The 21,488-nt window shown below is 38.2% G+C and overlaps 1 protein-coding gene across 1 annotated transcript; it reads left to right on the top strand.

Moving 5' to 3' along the window:
• The first annotated feature begins 1,792 nt into the window (after positions 1-1,792).
• Positions 1,793-20,510, top strand: SPAM1 (sperm adhesion molecule 1). The gene is given in 5 exon segments (XM_032107565.1): positions 1,793-1,834; positions 12,374-13,556; positions 15,050-15,139; positions 16,936-17,067; positions 17,069-20,510. Coding segments are annotated over 4 exon segments (1,719 nt in total). The 5' UTR covers positions 1,793-1,834; positions 12,374-12,587; the 3' UTR covers positions 17,597-20,510.
• Positions 20,511-21,488: the final 978 nt, after the last annotated feature.

Consider the following 21,488-nt stretch of genomic DNA (forward strand, 5'->3'; position numbering starts at 1 on the left):
AACTGGTAGGTTAATGAGGTGTGAAGAATGGTTTGACCATTGTTCTCTGCACCTCTTTTCTTTTTGTTTCCCATACTTCTGCAGACCCATTTTTGTAGCTCCTCAGGCTCCTTGGCTTTATTCTGCTCTGTACCATCACTTCCACCAAGTACAGTAATGCTTCATTCAAATGTTGAGAATTATTTCTCTTTATTATTTAATACTGCACCCAGCAAGGGATGGCTTGTTCTGTGAGGAAACTCCTATTTGACTAGGGAAGTCAATGCTAGACCAGAAGATGAGCAGTAAAGATGCTGGATAGGATTCTGGCTGTAAGAATGCTGTGGAGTGGATCCTGCATCATAAAGATGCAACATTACCGGAGAGAAAACCACTGCTACTTGTGAAGTGGTAAAGCCTTGTAGTCCGTGGCTTGGTCTGAAACAGCAATGGCTACCATGAGTCTCTCTGCAGTAATTTGACCTATATAGTTTAATTACTGTTTATCTTATTTTCCTTGTTATTCTGACACATAAAGCTGGCTGCCTATTTTCCATGAAGAAATGGCAGGTGGAAGAATTAAACACAGACAAAACCAGATTTTAACACTGAATTTGAAAATTCCAAAACTTTATTTTCTTTTTTTTCTTAACTTTTACCAACCAATATTGATTTAAAGTTTTTTATGCAAAATAAGAGTAACGGATATAGTAGCATGTTACTGAGGAAAGATAATGTGAAAATGTATAATTTGAAAAGTTCTACCTTCTTTCTTCATCATAGCAAACTGCTTTAGAATATCTTTTCTCATAATTTTAGAATAGTTTTATAACTAATTTTTTAAATTTTTTTTTTCCAAAATAATTATTTAAAATTTTGTTCTACAGTTGACCTCAAAAAAAAAAAGATAGCTGAATATTTGGATTATGTTCTAATTTGGAGGATTTGTCATTATATACATTTAAGGAGGATATGTCACAAAGTACTGAAAACTTAGTAAAAAATATTGCACAAAGAAAACATGATGTGTGACATCTAAAATGACAAAAACCTTTCAATATAGAAATACCTGTATTGAAACTGAAATTGATTCCAAAGGCAAAATTGTTTTTATGCCAGGGAAGTTGAAAAATAGCTTTTAAATTGCAATATTGAAAGTATAACAGAGGGTCCACAGCTAATGTGTGGCACCGCCTGCCATTCCTTTGGTGTGGGAAGCCCTCAACCAACCCAAAATGCTGCGTGAGCATAATCAGAGCTGGGAGTTTAATGAGAGATTGGTTGGTTGTTTAATTATAAAGCTCCAGTGGTTCTGCCTGAATCCCTGTGAGACAGTCAGAGGGTCGAATGTGGCACTCAGCTCAGTGACCTCCGAGCATGGCAATCTTGATATCTGTTCTCCAGCACAGGATCTCTTCTGTGACCTTGTTTCACACTCTGTGTGAATGCATCACCTGGGGATACTCTAGATTCTGGCAAAGCAGAACATGGTTTTTCTCTCCCCACCCCATTTTTTTTACCTCCATTGGACAAATCCCTGCTACATTGAAAAGCAAAATTAAGTCAAACTGTATTTTCTTTTTTTAGAAAAAAGGAACTCTTTCAAAGAATTAGTTCAGTAAACTACAGAACATGGTGCAAGACCTCTGATGGGTAATACTTGTACTACTTAACCGCAATCAGCTGTGTCAGGAGACACCTTTCATCAACTATCCTATAATTACGCTAAGGCTTTCACCAAATGACAAATCCCAATTGGCTGGGCCAGAGCCCTGCCTTTCTAGACAAGGGTAATAATTTTGTCCACTCACTTGTTCATTCATTTCAGCAAGCCCTGACCTGTGGAATCATTGAGGTGAGTATTTACTGATTACTTTTATGCTGTTTAAGTTTTTACTATTTTTATACGCAAATCTCACAGAGGGAGGGTAAAATTTGGTAGGACTTTCCAGAAAGATTGTCAGGAGTCATGAGGTGTAATAACCTCTTACCTGTTACATACACTGAACTGTGTGTGACACTATCAGCTGTTTCTCTTTCAGTGTATTTTTTTTTTCAATACCAATGATTCATTGATCTATTATACACAAAAAAAATTACTTATTAACTGTACATGTATAGCTGTCAGAGGTATTGAGTAAAATCTATGTCTCCAGACAAACAAAACTGCTAAAACAATCTTATTTTAAATAAGTCTTGTTTCAAGCTTTTTAGATTAAGTCATTAGTCTAGGCAATTTTTCTCAGGGGGTGTGAATAGGTTTACTTTACAGGTGAGAGTAGGCTAATAGGGATTTTTGTTTCTTTAGGAATCTATTGGTATAAATTTATGCTCAGGAAAATTTAATATGAAGTTACTTCTCCCTAGTGAATGCTTCTAATCACGTGTGAATGAAAAGACGCCTGCATGTTTTCAGCCTTTCAACTCAGGTAAATAATATGTTGCAGTGTAATAGTTATTTTTTACATGAAGCCACAGGCAAGCAAGACAATCCACAAAGTATTTGAGGCAAGAGGTTTGAGTCAGAGTTGCATGTAAGCAATGGAGCACGTGCTGGGCAATCCCACACAGGTGAGGGCTGGCATGGGTGTTCACTATAGCCTCCCAGGAGGGAAAATCTGAATGAGGATGTGGGCAGCAAGAGGCAGGCCTGACTGGCACACACTGTCCAAGTCCCAGTTCCCAGGGAAAGTGGTCCAAACTCACTCTCTCAACATGTTAGATGTTAAGGTCTCTTAACCTTAACACCAGTAGACCTAACTGTTTCTGTTTAGTCAAAGTTTGTGAGGGCTTGCAGGTTGTCTCGGAAGTGGTGGTGGGGTCAGGTGTCCCAGCTGTATGTCTGTAGGGAAAGCACCAACTTTGCCACCCTAACTATGGCAGGTCCAAACAAAAAGAACTCATTTCCTCTGCTCAGAGCCACAAGCCCTGACTTCAGCTCCTGCACTGTAAATCCTTTTCCTTAGGCTTTCTCCAAGGGTTATGCTAATGTTCTTGCTCAGGCAGGCCAAACTGCACTCCTTTCTTCTTTTTAGTTGAACTGTTAATTCTCTGCATACCCGTTTCCCAAAACAATGCTCGATAATGCTAATGCCTCCTTCATAAATCACTGGTTTTCTGCATAGCTTTGTACTCACTTTGGTTTTGAGATTTTGACATCTGTTTACCCATCTCTCCCACTAATCTCCAGGGATGGGTGGCAATTAGACCAGCTCCTCAGTATTAGTAGGTTTATCAAAATAACAAAAGGGTATGTGAGGGCTGTGAAGGAACAGCAGGTGAAAAGAGACACAGCAGGAAAGAGAAATTACTCTTGAGGCAAGGTTTATTTCCTTATTGCAGTTTTGTATTTTTGTCAGATTTTATTTATTTATATACAATAGTGGGAGAAAGGAATATGGAATGAATTACAGTCCCAGGAGAGGAAGATTAAAAAGAGAGAGCATTCAGATATTGCAGAAGAGAACTTGAAACTGCATACTGTGAAGACATATGTTAATGTACAAACTGGTACGGAGGTTAATAATGCGTATTTATTTCTATGGATAATTCGTTTTGAGGACCCCTCCTCCCTGCTACCCCCCCTCCTGTTGCTCTAGCAGCACACACTATAGAGCGTGGCTATTGAAAACCCAGGAACAATTTCATCCATGCAGGTTTAATTTATCCCAGGGATGTCTCTGCTCCCTTATATTTGAAAGGGAAAGCCACCATCATCTTTCTTGAGGATTCTACTTTTTCTAAAAAAACCAGCACAATTTTGTCAAACAGTTTCAGATACAGAATTGACTGCTGTGTTAATTTTAATACTGCAATACTTTCAAGCATTATGCAGAACTCTGTCCTGGTCTCTTCTGCAGACATTCTCCAGAACAATCTCACCTTTTCCAAATGTGCAGTTACTTTTGTACAGTGTAGATATGGTTTTTTTCTATCATAATTCCTAGATTAGTATAATAGTTTCTTGAAGGGGAAATACATTTTTACCACAGATGTGAAAAGCTACCTGCTTGTATAAAAATGTACTGCAGTTATTTCTGTGCTGCATGTTGGCTTAGAAGGCAAGAATGTATATTTTTATGTCCAGGTCAGATTTCTGGTTTTCAAAACAGTATTCATAAGGGAGATGATGATGATGATGAAGTGCTTACTAATAGTGGATTACAATCCTCCATGTTATGGGCCTTTGATACTGTCTATACACTTGTAGGTATAACATTCTCTTGTTTGGAAGAGTGCCCTGAGAAGATCTAGTGCAGTGCTTAGGAAGCCTGTTCTTGGACTGCAACGTGCACAGTGATCTACACTAGAGCTCTTTGCAAATATTGCTGTCCAAAAAAATTTAAAATTACGCTGGAACACATGATGCTGCAGAAAATCTGACATGGGGCATCTTAAGTAATATTGCTGGCGGGTGTTGGACCAGGTGACCTTTAAAGGTCCCTCCTAATGCAAACCATTCTATGACTCTATGAAAAATTGACCTACTACAAGAAGTAGTCAGAACAAAGAAGAGGCTGAATATACAAGCCCAAAGAAAATCGGGTTTGGGCCTTCTGTTTGTGTTTATTTTTTTGAAGGCTTCTAATTAGAATTATTCAAGAGGTTTCAGTGTAATACAGTGAAAAACATATTTGACTAAAAACAAACCAAAGAAAACCACTAGATGCTTTTAAAAACTGGGCTGTGATTTTCCCAATATTATAGATTAGGATAGCAGTGGCGTAGTACAGTGATCCAAATATGCTTCCAGGTTGTTCTCACCTTTAATTAACTGTATATGTATATTTGTGGTCAATCTATATTTGTGATAAATATACAGTTACATTTTTTTAAATACTATATTGACTGGTAATGCATTTTTCTTGCTTTAGAGAATATGTTTGCACTCGTTTTGCCACAAAATACTAGAGATTCAGCAGACAGTGAACATTTTGCAGAGCAATCTTAGTGAGATGGAATACTTTGCAAAGTCACACATGATGGACTCTTTATTTTGTCCCCAATTCCTCTGCAATGGAAACCGTCATTACAAAATTTGCGTTCTGCCAAATCTATTTATACATAATACAGCAAAAGAAATTTTTCCAAGTACTCTCAGAAATGTATTCAGATAATTTATTTGGCTAACTTGCTATAAACCAAATCAGAAAATCAATTAACAGGCTGTTACGGTATTAAGAATTTTTATAAAATCGAGAATTAGAACTTGCAAGAGAAAAACAATGAGAATGAAGAGAATAGAGATTTTCCTAATATGTGAAAGTAATCATGGAACACTGCAGCAGTCATCATAAGACTATGAAAATAATTGGGACATAATAGTAAAAACTTGTAGTTTAACTCATTTAAATAAAATGAGTTAAAACCATATATTTAACTCATTTAAATAATTAAAAAGTTGTTTGACTACTTTTGCATACATATTTTTAAGGAGGGTTGTCTACAATCTGGATGCTCAGTTCGTGACCTTTACATCACTGGCATATTTTGATTTTTTTTCCACAGGCAACAGTCAGGAATTCTGGCACAGAATTTTTTTGGGAGGTTTTTTCATGTCTTCACGTATTCATTGCCCTGTGCTCAGAAACTGAACTCAGGAATGGGAGCAACCAATGATGAAACAAATGACTTGGCAGTTCTTGATGATAAGGACAGCCACAGCATTGGGGTGTAGTTTGATAAGCATCTTTTAAACCAGACATGCTGACTAAACTAGCCAGTTTTGCTGGTTCACGTACCTAATCATAAAAATCCCTTCCTCTCCTCTATTTCAGATGAGGCATTTTCAGCCTCAACAATTCATTATGTGGCCTCATTAACAGTTGCCTCAGCCCAACTGAGAAGATTAAACTGAAATGAGGGTGGAGTTTTAAAAACACTGTCAAGATCAGTGCTTAAAAAATTCTGACTTTACAGAGAAATGAAGCTTAGTGCACTTGTAACAATGAGGCTACATCCTCCATGCAAATATCACCCTTCACAGGTTAAACCTGCCATCAGCTGTGTAGCACAGACAGTTCATACTTCCAGAGGTGGACCTTCTTTTGTGGAGCTTTTTATACCTCACAAATGTTAATGTTATCATCACAACACCCATGTGTGTTTGGGTTAATTGAATGTCATTGCGTCCTCTTTAAGAAATGCCCAAATGATGAAAATGGGGTGTGTAGTAGAACTACAACATTATTCTTTCCTTTTTTCTGTGGCTGTTTCATGACCCTGACACCTGTTTGCGATGAATAAACAGCCTCTAGCCAGAATATGCATCTCTAAAAAGAGCAGGAGGGCTTAATTTGAAGTCGCAACAGTGATACTGTTCCCTTCATCCAGAAGAAAGACCCCCTCCAGAAAAGAATGGAAAGGAATGGGGCCATTTCCTACAGTAGCACCACCTGGGGCACCCAAGGACAGAGCAGGACAGATGTCAGACACATTGACTGTTTTCCACTGATCTATAAAAACTATATGTGTTGACCTCAGACAGCTCTTTCCCAGCAGTGTGGGCTGATTTGATCCTATTTAGAGAAACTGTGTATGGCTGTATCAGTATTGTTGGTAACTTTAAAAAATGCTTTGGATTCTCCTTCAGGTTTGTACCAAGTTTAAATATGTTAACATTTAATTTAATATACCCTTAGTTTGTTCCTCTGCTCCTCAGAAGTCTATTCTATTTTTTTCTTAGGATTTAATCAGTGCTGAGCTCTTCACAGAAGCTAGAATTGAGTGTCCTTAGATATCTGTACAACTTTATGTTCTCATAACCTTCAGATAAAGGAAAATACTTGTCGTGAGAACTTAAGTTACACTGTCTAATACCTTATTTTGTCTGCAACATCAAGAGTTATTTCTACAGTAAAGTAGCTAATGTTTATATGAAAACAAGAGAATAAGGATTAAATCCTTAATATTCGGGTCCTATCTGCATATTTGACCACGTACCTTACATCACAGACTCAGGCATTTAAAGACTTAAATGCAAAGATTTAAAGAGCTAGATTCTTCTGTCCCATCAAAACTGCAGTTCTACATGCTGACTTCTGTATCCGTATTTTCTGTGGCATAGGGAAAAGACCAGCCAATTTTCACATAGGTTTTTTTTTTTTTTTGTTATTATATAATTAATTAATAGGTAATAACATATTGTTGGCAATGAAAGAAACAGTTAATAAACACACGAGAAATGTGTAATCTATAATCTAAAATTATAATTACATTGATGATCTTAGCACTAGAAGTGTTCTTACATGCTGTTGTTCAACAAGATAGCACAATTCAGTAACACCTTCTGCCTCAGAAGTCATGAAGAGCATGCCTGCTTTTGTGTGTTCAAACTAAAAGTGAAAGTGCAAGATTTTACAGACTTGCTTGAAATTCAGTAAGTGTAACTAACACTATTAACATAAGAATGTCAGATACTCTTTTTGTTTATTGGCTTAAGTTTAATGTTAGCAGATCTGACTTGACTAAGTCAGATTAATCTGTAATTATATCAAGTAATTATATCAGTAATTATATCAAGGCTGAGCGTGGACTCTCATGTCTAAGTTTCATACAAAACCTTGAAGCTGAATTCCTCTAATGTTTAGTGGCAGGTGTTGAACATAAGCCAAACAGTATAACCAATGCTTTTTGATGCAATACAACATCCACTTGTGGGGCACCAAACAACATCAATTTGTGTGAAGTTCAAGGGTATGTATAGAACTTCTTTCCCCTTTGTTTTCAAACTGTCTCTGGTCAAGGGGAACTTTTTCAGAGTCCACCTTTTCAGGGACATGCGGCATGCCCAAATCTATGACTGTGTCCTTATCAAAACACAGGAGCACACTTGCACTTTCAACCATGTGTGTTTCTGCAGTCCAGTTTATGCTGTGAAAAATGATGTAATAATTAAACCAAGAAAATTAATAGATTTCCTGTAATACTTAACCTTTACAAATAACAGATTTGAGACGATCTAAATTTGAAGCTTTTTCCCTAGACTAAAGGCACTTAGCTCCATCAATATGTACTTCAAGTCAGGTAGCCCACAAACAATTAGTGTTAATATATTGTAAAGAAATTGACTTTTTGACAAGGAGAAGGACAGCTTTATGACTCAGCTCACTTAGACTGACATCAAGGAGACTGAAGAGAATAACATTTATCAGAACTGTCACTGTTAGGCCAAGATGAAGGCAATCCTTTTAACTGGAAACTATCACATAAAATAATCTATTAACTCATACCCAGCAGAATAAATCACAGCAAGATTTGGAGGAAAACCATTTCCCAACAATCAGTTAAATTTAACTTTGCAAGATTAGCCAATAATAAAAGAATTCTAGCTAAACCAGTAAATGTAATATTAAAAACAATGTTTTCCTCTTTTCCTTTACATCAAGTCGGCCTATTACTAAAATCTACTCATAAAAAAAAGCTTACAGGGAAAAAATAATAAAATTTGTGTTCTGTAGTTTTCTGACTTCAATGGGGGCAAGAAATCTCTTATAACCAAAGCCAGAGGAACAGTAAAAGCCAAACTACTCCCACAGCTTCTTTCTGAGGCAATCCCACTTTCTTATGACATAACCAATCACATAAAAGATCACTGTCCTGGCAAATGCTGGTGTATATCAGCTGGTTATGTGTGAAAATTTCTTTAATTTGAATAAGCTGTATTTGCATAAGTGGAAAATGTATTTCTCAAGAATTCCAGTATGGAATTCTTTAAGTTTGTCCTGGAAGTCTCTGTCTGTATTCCCTCAGGTAGTGTCACTCAGGATAATGCAGGAGCCAGCATGAGAGATGCTCTGTTGTACCTCACAGTTACAAACAGGAAAGGTGAAGGCTGGGTCTTGGCTGTAGTGATTATGAGATGGAGTTCAGGATCTTGAAAAGAGGCAACAAAGAAAAGGGCAAGATCATAATCACTGCCTTCAGGAAAGCATATTTTGGCATCTTGAGGCATCAGCTTGGACGAATTCCTTGGGAGACGGCCCTGGAGAAAAGGGTCTGGGAGGTGATTGATTTTTAAGAATCACCTTTTCCAAGCTCAAAAATCTCCCCATACAGGAAATCAATAAATGGCAGGAGGAGCTCCTGGCCAAGCTCAGACATAAAAAGGAAGCACGCATGAGGTACCAGCAGGGAAAAGTGAACAAGAAACACTGTCTGAGCTGTTGGGATTGTGGTTAAGAAAGCCAGAGCCCACTTGGAGTTGAATCTGGCAAGATGTGTAAAGGGCAATGTGAACGGTTTCTAGAGGTATAGCAGCAGCAGAAGACAAGGGAAAATGTGGGCCTAGTGCTGAGTGGGGCTGGCAGGAGATCCAGTAGCAAAGGACAAGCAGGATCAGGAACATTTATGCAGACATTTATTTATATGCAAGTGTCAGCGACATAATGGTATGTGCCCGCAAGCAGCGGTCTGTGCTGAAGAAGCTGCTGATGTCATTGTAAGGTCATTCTTGACAATATTTGAATAGTCACAGTGATTGGGGGAGGTTCCAAGGAGTGGAAGAAAGCAAATGTAACTCCTTCCTTAAAAAGGTTAAAAAAAGGGAATCCAAGGAACTATAGATTGGTCAGACTAGCCTCACCTCAAACCCTGGGAGGTTGAGAGAGCAAATAATTCTGGAAAACATTTACATTAGGAACAAGAATGTGATTGCAAGTAGTCATCATGGATTAACAAAGAAGAAATTAGGCCTAGCCAAACTGTCAGCCTTCTACAAAGAGATGACTGCTTTGGTGGACATGGGGAGAACACTGGATACTGTTGATCTTTATTTTAGCAAGGCTTTCAACACTGTCTCCTGTAACATTCTCACTGATGAGGTACAAGCTAGATAACTGGACAGTGAAACTGAAAACTGGCTGAACTATCAGGCTCAAAGGGTTGTGATCAATCCCGGAAGCACAGCTGGAGGCCCATCAAAGTCCAGCTGGAAGCCTGTTTCTAGTAACGTACACTAAGGCTTCATACTAGGTCCAATACTATTTAACACCCTGATTAATTATCTGAACAATGCGGAAGAGTGCTCCTGTGGCAAATTTACAGATAATTCAGACTTGGGAGTGGCTGATATGCCACAGGATCATGCTGCCATTTAGAGGGACTTTCACAGACTGGAGAAAGAGGCTGACAGGAACCTCATGAAGTTCAACAAGAGAAAATGTGAAGCCCCACACCTGGAGAGGGATAACCCCATGCACCGGTACAGGCTTGTGAGCTGAATGGCTGGAATGCAGTTGCATATTAGGCTCTACAAAGTTGACTGGATTGAGCAATGCATGTTTGCAGCAGTGAAGGCCAACAGCCTTCTGGGTGGCATTAACAGGATTATACACCACCAACAGATAAAACAATGTGTTTATTCCTTCTATTTAGCACTGATGATGCCACATCTGGAATGTTGGGTCCACCCCTGAGCTCTCCAGTACAATAAAGCAATGGGCATACTGGAGCAAGTCTAGCAAATTGCTACAAAGATGAATAAGGGATTATAGCCTTTGTCATATGAGGAGAGGCTGAGAGACCCAAAATTGTTTAGCTTGGAGGAGAGATGGCTTTTTCCTGCTGTCACCACTGGGCAGCTGGGGGAAATGCATGCAGACCTGTTTTCTACAAGTTTCATCAAGCAGATACCATGCAAATGAGGTGCTGCTCTTGAAGCAATTTAAATGAACAGAGCCATACCTTCTTTCCTGGTGATGGATCTATGATCTGAGTCTAGTTTATGAAACTGATTTTTAGCAGGGTTTCTTTAGTTATCACATCAGCAGCTGTGGAATGATGAAATATCTGTATGAACATTTAGATTTCAGTCCATCTGCTGATTCTATACAAAGATTTGTGGATTCTACTCCTGGCTGAATTCAATAAATACAAACTAAAATCTTTGTTTTCTTTTTGAATCTGTCCTTAGAGATTTTACACTGTCAGCCACTCCATGGCCCATTTCGTGGTGCCCCCTATATTTTCATGTACACTCTTGTATAATCCTTACATACTCTACTGCCTCATCACAAAGCCTCTACAGAAAGTGATGGATTCAGGTTTGAACTATTTCAAAATCAGAAGGAAGGTGGATTTAGGAGTTACTGCACAGAGGAATGATTTAGCTACTGGGATTCTATGTAAAAGTTGATGCCTGTTGTTGCAATGGCAAAGTCCACTTTACACCTCTCACGTTGCTTTGAAAATGGTCTCCCCCTAAACTACTGTGCTAGAAAGTTCTCCCTTTACCGAGTTTCCACTGGTCACTGACTGTTTCCCCCCTCCCATCCCTTCTCCCATTGGCTCCTGTTATGTCACTCACCCTTGCCTCTGCCCCCTAGCCCTCAGACCATTGGTTTCTGATGCTCTGCTCACCTTTGGGACCCTTTGAGTTAAAACCATGCGCGCTGTTCATTCTTGGTTCTTTGTCCCTGCTTCCTTCAAGTGTGTTGGTTTCATTAAATGCCTTAGAATCACATACAGAGAACCCCTCTCACTTCTTCATCTCTGGTTCATGCTTAGACTGTGTGTGTGAGTGGCGGTTCGCGACTACCTGCAAAAGTGAGATTGTACTCATGCGTAGGTGCTAGCAGAGTACCGCCTAAGCATCTCCACGAGGGACTGTGGAATAAACGCGGCATCGATTCACCAAAGCCCTCTTTTCATAGCCTGTACTGAAGCTATCACCCCTAAATATGACTGCTCACTGTGGGTGTATGGGCAGCCTCAGCTTTTCCAATGAACTACACCCCTGGGCAGACTTTGACTCAGGGCCACTTAATCTGTGTATCTCAAACGGCCTGAAGTAACATATAGTTGGCCATGTACCAAGGTGATACACAGCTGTTTGAGCCTGCTTAAAAGAGGTCTGGACAGAAGATAGAGTGCCTACAATATTTCAGATACCTCATTGAGTTAAACGAGTGTCCATGGATTGGTTTTTTGCAAGTGTAAAACAGTCCAAGTTTGTTTTGTGCTATCTTGTATCTTCCCTTAAGGGCTCTGTAAAATTAACAAATTAAGGCTTAGAACTTTATTTTGGTGTATGTGAGAAATATTACATATACATTACTGATTAAGAGAAGTCACTGTGAAACTGCTCATTTTTACAGACATCAGTATCTGGCACAATGAGGTCTACTGAGCACGCTCACTCTGATCCATGAGCCACTGAACACTGTTCCACTGTCAGTTTTACATCTACGTTTTTTACATCTAAGTTTTCGATGTAAAACTGACGGTGGAATAGTACAGTTTATTTCTCTATGGTTGTACATTGTTCTTTTCCTTCAAAGGGGAATTGTATTCAAGCATTACAATATATTCAAATTCAGAAATGGTATTTGTTTCAAGGTTAGAAATTAAATATGTATCATTTCTTACTTTACATTTGCTTCTTTTTCTGCGTTAGGTCTGAGAAGTTGTTGAAAAGTTTCCTGCAGCCTGAAATGACAGAGCCCTGTAAAAAGGACACCTCTATTTGACACCCAAGGAATATTGCTTAATAGGTATTAATCTGAAGAAATACATTGCACGGTAAAGTTTTTGACAGACTGCCAACCTTCTGAACGCCCAGAGAGCATTTAATTTTTGTCTGATCAGAAGCACCTAATGTACATGCTACAATGGAAACTGTAAGACAAATGCAAAGTTTTGGCATCTGTGTTACCTGTATGTATCCTGTAGCATCCGGTGTGGTGTTTGCCACTCTTCTAGTTTCTTGCTGCTCATCTCTGAACATAAGAGCTCCTCCACTTGTTTCTAATTCACCTTTCCTTTCTATCTGGAATGCTCCTACAGAACTTTGTACTGAAAAGTTTGGAGTGCAGCTGGACATGAATATTTTTTCTCTAATTGGAAGTACACTAAAGACATCCATTGGGCAAAACATCACTCTCTTCTATGCAGACAGGCTTGGCTACTACCCTTACATAAATGAAGTCACAGGAGAGACAGTCAATGGAGGACTCCCTCAACTCTCGGTGCTGGAGAATCACTTAAAAAAAGCCAAAGAGGACATCCAGTTCTACATTCCTTCAGATGAACAGCTTGGATTGGCTGTCATTGACTGGGAACACTGGAGACCTCTGTGGATAAGGAACTGGGGATCAAAAGATATTTATAGACAGGAATCCATTGAGCTAGTTCTGCAGAGAGACCTCAGTCTATCAGAAGCCGAAGCCAGAACTATAGCTAAAATGGAATTTGAATCTGCAGCAAAATCATTTATGTTGGAAACTTTGAAGCTGGGCATAGAAATGAAACCAAATCGTCTGTGGGGATATTACCTTTTTCCAGACTGTTATAACTATGATTACAAACAAAAGCCACACAATTATACAGGAACCTGTTTAGATATTGAAATAGAAAGAAATAATGAGCTTAACTGGTTGTGGGAGAAAAGCACAGCACTTTATCCATCTATCTATCTAGAGACAGCCTTAAAATCTTCCAGAAATGCTCAACTCTTTGTTCGCAACAGAGTTCAAGAAGCCATTAGAACTTCCTATGTCTCGAACGCTAGTAATCCCCTTCCAGTTTTTGTATATACACGTCCAGTATTCACAGATGTCCATGAGGAATATCTCTCTGAGGTGAGTGAAGCTAGACCAGAAATAGTTCAAATTTATATGGCAAGAAATTACCAGTTGACACTTATTTAGCAAATTATACTAACTTGTATCAGAAAAAAGTGTGCAATTCTGTATAAAAAATTAATCCATCAAAGAAATTTGACCAAACAGAGCACTAAGAGGTCTATTTTCAAACCTTTCTCACTATATTTATCAAATAGTGTTTTATTCTCTGACTTCTCCTCATATGTAACAAAATATTACAAAGCTAGAAAACATAATTAGCACAGTTAGTTAGAGGAAAGAAATATGAGTAAAGTCTTCCAAAGAGAATTAGTAATGCTGGGCTTCCCTAATGCCTGCTTTTTAGGTTATTAAAAAAAAAAAAAAAAAATACAATAAAACCGAGTCTTTCTTTCCTTAAAAAGTGTTTAAAGCTAGTGAAAAAATTCTGGCCTTAGTTGTACTCAAGTAGCTTTTAAAATGGTATTTCAGCATGTCATGGGTTAGTTAAGGTTAGGCTCTGATTAAAATCTAATCATCTTATTGCAGTTCTGGCTATATTTTTCCCTTCACATTTTTATAGACACCCACCCTATCAGAGATACCACCAATTTGGGGAATCTCTTCTTGGTGTTCCAGCCTATAAGGAAGGGGAAGTTAGAGGCTGTGGTCCTGGTGATGGCATTGTATCTGGTGCTCTCCCATATTCTGGATAGAGCATTAGCAAGTGTTGTCCCTGTGGATACTTTCAGGGAGCAAGGGGTGCTGTAAGAGGCCCTGCTGGGATAATAATTAAAAATTTAAATCCTATAATCTTTACATTAATTTTTTTTTTGTGTTGTGCCCTAAAATAAGTTGCTTTTTCATTGTTTTTTTCATTATCATAGTCCTCTCCCATCCCAGATAGGCCTTAACATTTTGCTAGGACTGGGCTAATAGCTGTCCCTAAAAGGAGAATTGAACAGAAACAAATTTCCCAGAGAAACCTGTAAAAGACCAGAGACATTCTCTGAAAAAGAGAGATTCTTATTGTTGAAAGCTCTTTCTGTTGCTACTTTTCTGTTTTAGCACTTTCTAGTAGAAGAAATTAAGTTTAAAAAAAAACCAAACAAAAAGCTGTGCTTCCCAGCATCTTTATCCCACAGCATTACTGAAACCAGTTGCTACCAACTCTGAGCAGCCAGGAGGCAATGCAGCAAAATAAGCCTTAACATAGTTGGAGAAGTGTATGTCATATGCCTAACCACTGGTTCGGCTTTACAGCCTTGTTTTTCTAACCTGATGACATACATAAATTGGATATTGTTGGCAACATTTGCTGGCATCACCTGTACAATCCAATCCCAGGATCAAATTGTGCAATTGAGAGCACGACATTTGCATCGTGTATTATTGCTTGCTGTCTTCAAAGTAGTTATTTCGACTATGTCATTTACTATATGTATTTTATCGTTTGCCCTTATGTTATAGGTTACTTACATTTGTATGATTCTTTGCACATTTTCCCTCAGGATGACTTGGTAAATACCATTGGAGAATCTGCTGCACTGGGTGCTTCTGGAATTGTGATCTGGGGTGATATGAATTTAACACAAAATAAGGTATGCCAGATCAATTATTTGACGACATTTTTAAGGAGAAATAAAGTTCAAAGGATGTAAAGCATTATGATCACTTATATCGTATCTTCTGCTTTTCAAATGATGAGTCCATATTGCCAGCAGTACCTTTTAGTCAAAACCCAAGCACACCTGAGGCTTATGAAGGTCATCATTGACTACACAGAACAAGACATCAGTCTTTCAAAGTATCAGTACTGTTGGCTCTGGGTAACAGGACAAGCTACTATGATAACCATATGCAAATTGGCACTTGTTTAACTAATATAAGAATTCCTATATCTTCATTTCATTCCAGTCATGAGGTAAAGACAAATTTACTTGGGCTTGCCCAGAACAATTTTTAAAAGACCCTTCTGCTTTTTGAAATGGTGCACTTGGCAATAGTATTTCAAGCACTAGGAGGAGTCAGTCTGTTAAAGTTCAGCCCTAGCCTGTTCTGTGTGTTGTAAGTACTACTTTGATTAATTTCATTGTATGAAACACCTGAGTCAGAAGAAAAAATATCTAATTTGTTTTAGGAAGGGGAAATACATAGTTTGAGAAAACAGTTACAAGGATGTTCTCATAATTCTTTCCAGGTAGTTCATTTATAACCAGGCAAGTTAGATATAACAAACCATTGTATGGGAAGACTCGTGTGAAGTCTTCTGAGTGCAAAGAACTGAAATGCTTCATCACTGCCAGACCTCCTGTTACAGAAAGCATGGCCAAATACACCTCCACAGCTCTGTAAGGTTGTTATTCTCCAAAGCATCCCACTTTGACTTTTTTGTATGCACCTCCCTTTGATAAAGGGTATCAGTTGCACCTGGAACTTTTCTGCCCATTATCTCAATATCAGAACATACATGAGCAGCAACTTTTATTGTCTGAATTTTGAGATTCCTGTGAGAAAAAAAGAACTCTCCACAGCCCAGTCAGACTATGTATTTGTGCACTAATCGCACCTGATATTTACAGCTTTCACAGTCACTAGCCTTTCAGCAATGAAATATTACTGTAAGCCTCACTTCTGCATCAATCAAAATTTCTTGGAATATTTTTATATAACCTAAAAAAACCCCAAAAACCTACATATATCTCAGATTCACCAAAGTGATCTCCATGGGTATAAATATTAGGTTTATCTACATGTGGTATTGAGCAAATGCCCATAATGTCAAAAACAGAGAGAGTTCCCAAACCATTCTGTGCCAAGAATGCACAGAGTATATGCGAATTTCATGATCAGTTAGAATAATCAATTATCTTAGCATACCTTCAATTTGACCATCTGACCACAATTCTTTTCATTCAAAAATGCCATGAAAGCTCCCTACCCTGTAGCCAAGCTATTCAGGTCAGGGGAAAGCTGAAAAGTCTCACAGAGATTACTTGTTAGAAAAAGTATTTGTTTAGGCTGAAGAAGTGAGTTTTTTTCCCAAGATCTATTCAAACTATTTAAGACTTAAAAAGGAACTTCAATCCTTCATGAAACTTCTTTAAATGCATCTGATTCAAAAAGCTACATGAAATACAGAGATAAAATGAAAGCTTAAAGACAACTGCTTTCTGATCTAAGTGCTTTTTGTAACATCTCCAGCAACTAAACCACATAAATTTGCTGTGATCCTTGAATTTTACAGCTTCTCTGATACACTTGCTTCCAACAAGTTATAGCTATTATCAAATCCTCAGGGGATATTTATAAATATACACTGTGGTACTGTTACTAGAATGACAGTATTTTAGTGGTTTCCATACTAAACTCTGTAGGTATAATGTTCTTTTCACAGAACACCTGTAGAACTCTGGACAACTACCTTAGAAGGACTTTGACCCCATACCTCATCAACGTCACAATGGCAGCCAGAATATGTAGCCAAGTGCTATGCCAAGACTCTGGTGCTTGTGCACGGAAAAAAACGGAATTCCAGTGACTATCTTCACTTGAACCCTGAGAATATTGCAATTCAAATGACAAAGGATGGAAAATACACTTTACAAGGGCAACCATCATATCAGGATCTGCAAACATTTGTAGAAAAATTTGATTGCCATTGTTATGCAGGGCACAGCTGTGAACCTAGAGCTGATATAAATGACATCCATTACCTCCATGTTTGCATTTCAGAAGATATTTGCATTCAGATATCCACAAATTCACTTTCTTATATAGAAGCCTATGCAGAAAAGATCCTGCCTAACAGATCTGCATTTTCATTTACCTCTGAGAGTAAGGTGACAATATCTACACATCCTGAAATAGAAGATTTCCAATCTACCTCTGGAAATAATATACTTAATATAACAACTGCAGAATATAACACTGTTACAGCTGCCAGTAGCTATGATTTAAAAGAAAATGATACTCGTACTTCCAGTAGTTCTTCATCTTATAAGATAAGGATGTTTGATCTGTTTCACTTAATTCTGCTTTTGAGAACCTTAATATGAATGACCCATGAAAGTGAGAATATTCTTTTCCCTGACTATATTTGAAATTCTAAAGGTTTTATTTACAAAACAAACAAACAAAATAATTCCTGAAAGGCTTATGGTCTTATCTGTTATCAGGTAACCTTTTCTAATCCATAGCTGCCACTTCAGCTTGAATGTATTTCTTCAGTTTAGTTCTATAAAACTACTATTTGTACCAAAGATATATTGGTCTATATGTACTGACGATACCATATGAGATGATAATCCAGAATAAGAAACATCTTTTACAGTGTACATTTTTAACCGCTATATTTGGAAAAAAGTAATTGTTGACAATGCTGTTTTGTGTACTTCAAGCTAAGACAGTTAAATATATAAAATAAGTTGATAGGTTTGATGCTCTATGCAAGAATTAATTTCATTCCCTATGAATGGAATTATTTCTTAAAAATATTTGTCTTAACTATAGATCTGTGGGACTTTGCAGCATAAAATTTATCTGATTAATGTAATGTTCCTCCACTTTTCACAAAACCTTTAGGGATCCTGTAGTTTTTCTTTTAGTTAAATATATTTGTAACTCTTCAAAAGGTTCTAATTTTAGTGGAAACATTGACTTTGAATATTACAGCTTCATTATTTAAAATTTGAGCTGTAGCAGTTTATCCTTTCTTCTCACAAACCTTCTCCCTTATTGCAGATGTCCCTTTCTCGGTTTCCAGTTGTTTTATCTTGCCAGTACTCACAACTCCTCTGCTCTGCCTGTGCATTCCCTGCCAGCACTGGTCACCAGTCCTAGTTTCTCCATCCAGCCATCCCTAGGGACTGGATAGGGCTGTAACCATTTGGAGAAAAGTCTGTGCATGGGACTTTGTGCCTTATTATTTCCTGAGGTGTCTCTTTGGTGGAAACCAGTTTGCTCCTTAGGAAAACCCAGCAGTGGAGGCAGAAAGATAAGCATCACCAGGGACCTGAGCCTCCCTTTATTCACTTCCCATGGTCCTCAATCTCAGGACCACCTTTTTGATTCAGTTTGCTGACAGAACTGAAAGTATTTGCTTAATACTATTCCATTGCCAAAAGCAGTGTTACACTAGCAGAGATACCTCAGAAGAAAACTACTCCCAGTATCATATCAGGAGTCTAGTTATGATTAACATATAGTCAGTTTAAGCATTTAAAAGCAATTAACTTCAGTTTATTTGATAAAATAACCTTTTCAAATTATTATGTCAGATGCTTAATAGACAGTTGGCCTTTTGATGGGTGAAGAGTGGCTGCTGGCATGGATACATTAAAAATCTCCCTAGAGCTAGGCATGATCTGCATAAATAATTCACCACCTCCCACAGATACAGCCTGCCTCACTAATGAAAATAACCAGAATTTCAATATAGTGGCCATTTACTTATAAAAAGTTCATTCCTTAATCTAGCAGAAAACATATATTATATCCATTTTCTTTGAATTTTCAGGTTGTTGGTCATAACAGAGATGCAGAAAAATAGATGAAGCCTTTAGACTTAACATGGAGAAATAATGTTTTATGGCTTTTGGACAGCAAGTTACAAAGAGGAAGTGACAATTTGCTCATCCCACTTACAGTGATAAGTCCACGAGTCAAAGCTATTTCAGCCATTAATGTTCCAAGTGGAATCATGAATAAAAAATATATATTTAGCAGATTGTTCAGCACAAAAGAATCCATCTGGTTTTGATCACCTGTGTAAAAACATGCTTTTTTCACTGCAGCTTTGATACTGGTTATTTCATCTTGGGTAAAGAAAAGGCATGTGCCTGTGCCTGAACTCCCTTCGCACTGCATTTGTGGTAACTATCAAAGGGTTTCTGAAAACTGGAAACATCACTGGTAATGCCTTAGCAAAACTTGTATGACTTATATGAAATTCTATTTTTTTTTCACAATGTTTTAACATGGCTAAGCTGAAAGATGCTGGATCTGTAGCACTTTGTGGTAAGACAGCTTGCAAGTTCACAAAATCTACAAGTCTTGCCATGAATACTTTTGACTATCAGCCTGGTAATAGCAAGCAGAACATTTGTGATGGTTCAAGCAGAAAATCACCAAAAAAGGAGGAATGAGAAGTTAAAATCACAGAAGAGTTGAAACAGAGCACCCAGGACCTCCCAATGGATGCAGAGGAAGTGAACTGCAGAAGTGAAAGTGAAGCAGCGGGGAATGTGGACAGACCAGTCTCTTCCCATTCAGTATTTTTATCTTTCTGGTACTTAATATGGACAGCCTTTTCCCAAGGCTCACTGTAAAGATAAAGGAACACGCTAACTGATATGTTAGACCTGTTCATCTGATCCCATCTCTTTTTCTCTTGAGACCAGCCAGGACCAGAAAAGTAAAAGAAAGACGAGAGGAAAGCAGTCTATTGCAATAAACTGTGCCTTCCTAAGCTGCATGTGTAGGTTGATATCTACCTTGTGCTCTGATGCACAATGCTTTGCCAACCATCTTTCAAATGTTCATTCAGGATTATGTTACCTACATGTATCTGCAATTCATGCTTTAAATCCTACAGACCTCAGGATTTAAGTCTATGTGTTAAATTACAGTATTTTCCAAATATATTATTTTTCTCTGTATTATATTTGTCTTACCTATATTCTATGATAAACAGTCACCATGGAGTCAATGCGTCTCCATGGAGAAAAAGGAAAAAAGAAGGAAAGGGGTGCTATGCCTTGCATTGCTGGTGACTATCTTATACTCAAAGCCAAACTTATGTTCTCCTAAATTGGAGAGGGCCAGGCTGGCCCCCACCTAGTGTGGCCGAAATTCATCTGAGGCCGCTGCCCGGCAGAGATTAGGTGACCAACAGTGAGAAGCGAATTCCAGCTGCAAGGCCCAGGTGAGATTAACTCTCTTAGTGCTGTAAGATTCTCCAGAACAGATGAAGCCTGCAGACATCAATCCTCTCCCAAGTCAAAGGAAAGGGAAAGGTGAAGGCACGTGAAGAAGACACCATAAAGACACCACTGGCACAAAGTCAGTGAAGAAGGAAGAGCTGAAATCCCAAGAGAGGAGAAAGAGGAGATGCTTCAAACCTAGAAGCTGAAATTCTGTTGTAAAGCTATGGTGATGAACTATGATACATCAGAGTACCTGTTGTAATTTCATGAAAGCATGGGGGGGTGGAGCGTTCAAACCACAGCCATGAACAAAAGTACCTGTGCTGAAATAAGCAAATGTTGAAGTAGCTGTGATCTGGTGAGAAGCTTGAACAGAGAGAGATGAAAGTGATGAAGACCCTTGCTCCCAGGGAAGAAGAAGACCTCTGTTCCTAGAGATGAAGATGATCCCAGAGACAGGCGAAGAGAACCTTTTGCTTCTGAACAGCTCATCCTTAAAATGGTATCCCATTAGCTCAAGATTGGACCCTCAAAAGCAGTTTTGGGGAAAGCTGTAAATCGAGGGAAGGGACTTCCACATGTGAGCAGAGAACCAATGCAGGCGGCTGTCTCGCTGTGACTTTGAAGCCATGAGAGAACTGTTTCTTGTGGAGATGTCTCCATAGCATGAGCAAGAGAGACTCCTCTCCCTAAGTGAACTGAGAGAGAGATTATTATAGAGGTGGTAAACTGACTGAAAAAATCTCAAGGGTTGTCTTTTTACATTGTCAGTGGAAGAAGGGAGAAAGGTGGGGGGAAGAGAAGTGTTCTGAAGGTTTAGTTTGACTCTTACTTATTTTTTTCTCCTTTTAGTTCTGTTAATAAACTTCTTTATATTCTTTTAAATTTTGTGTCTTTTTTGCTTTCTCCTAATTCTTATCTCACAGAAGAAAAATAAGTAAGTAATGGATATTTCGAACCAAAATCACTACACAGAGGAACAGTTCACTTTGATTGCCATTCATTATTTTGAATTTCTCCTTTC

The sequence above is a fragment of the Corvus moneduloides genome, chromosome 4 (genome assembly GCF_009650955.1).
Source record: "Corvus moneduloides isolate bCorMon1 chromosome 4, bCorMon1.pri, whole genome shotgun sequence".
NCBI lineage: Eukaryota > Metazoa > Chordata > Aves > Passeriformes > Corvidae > Corvus > Corvus moneduloides.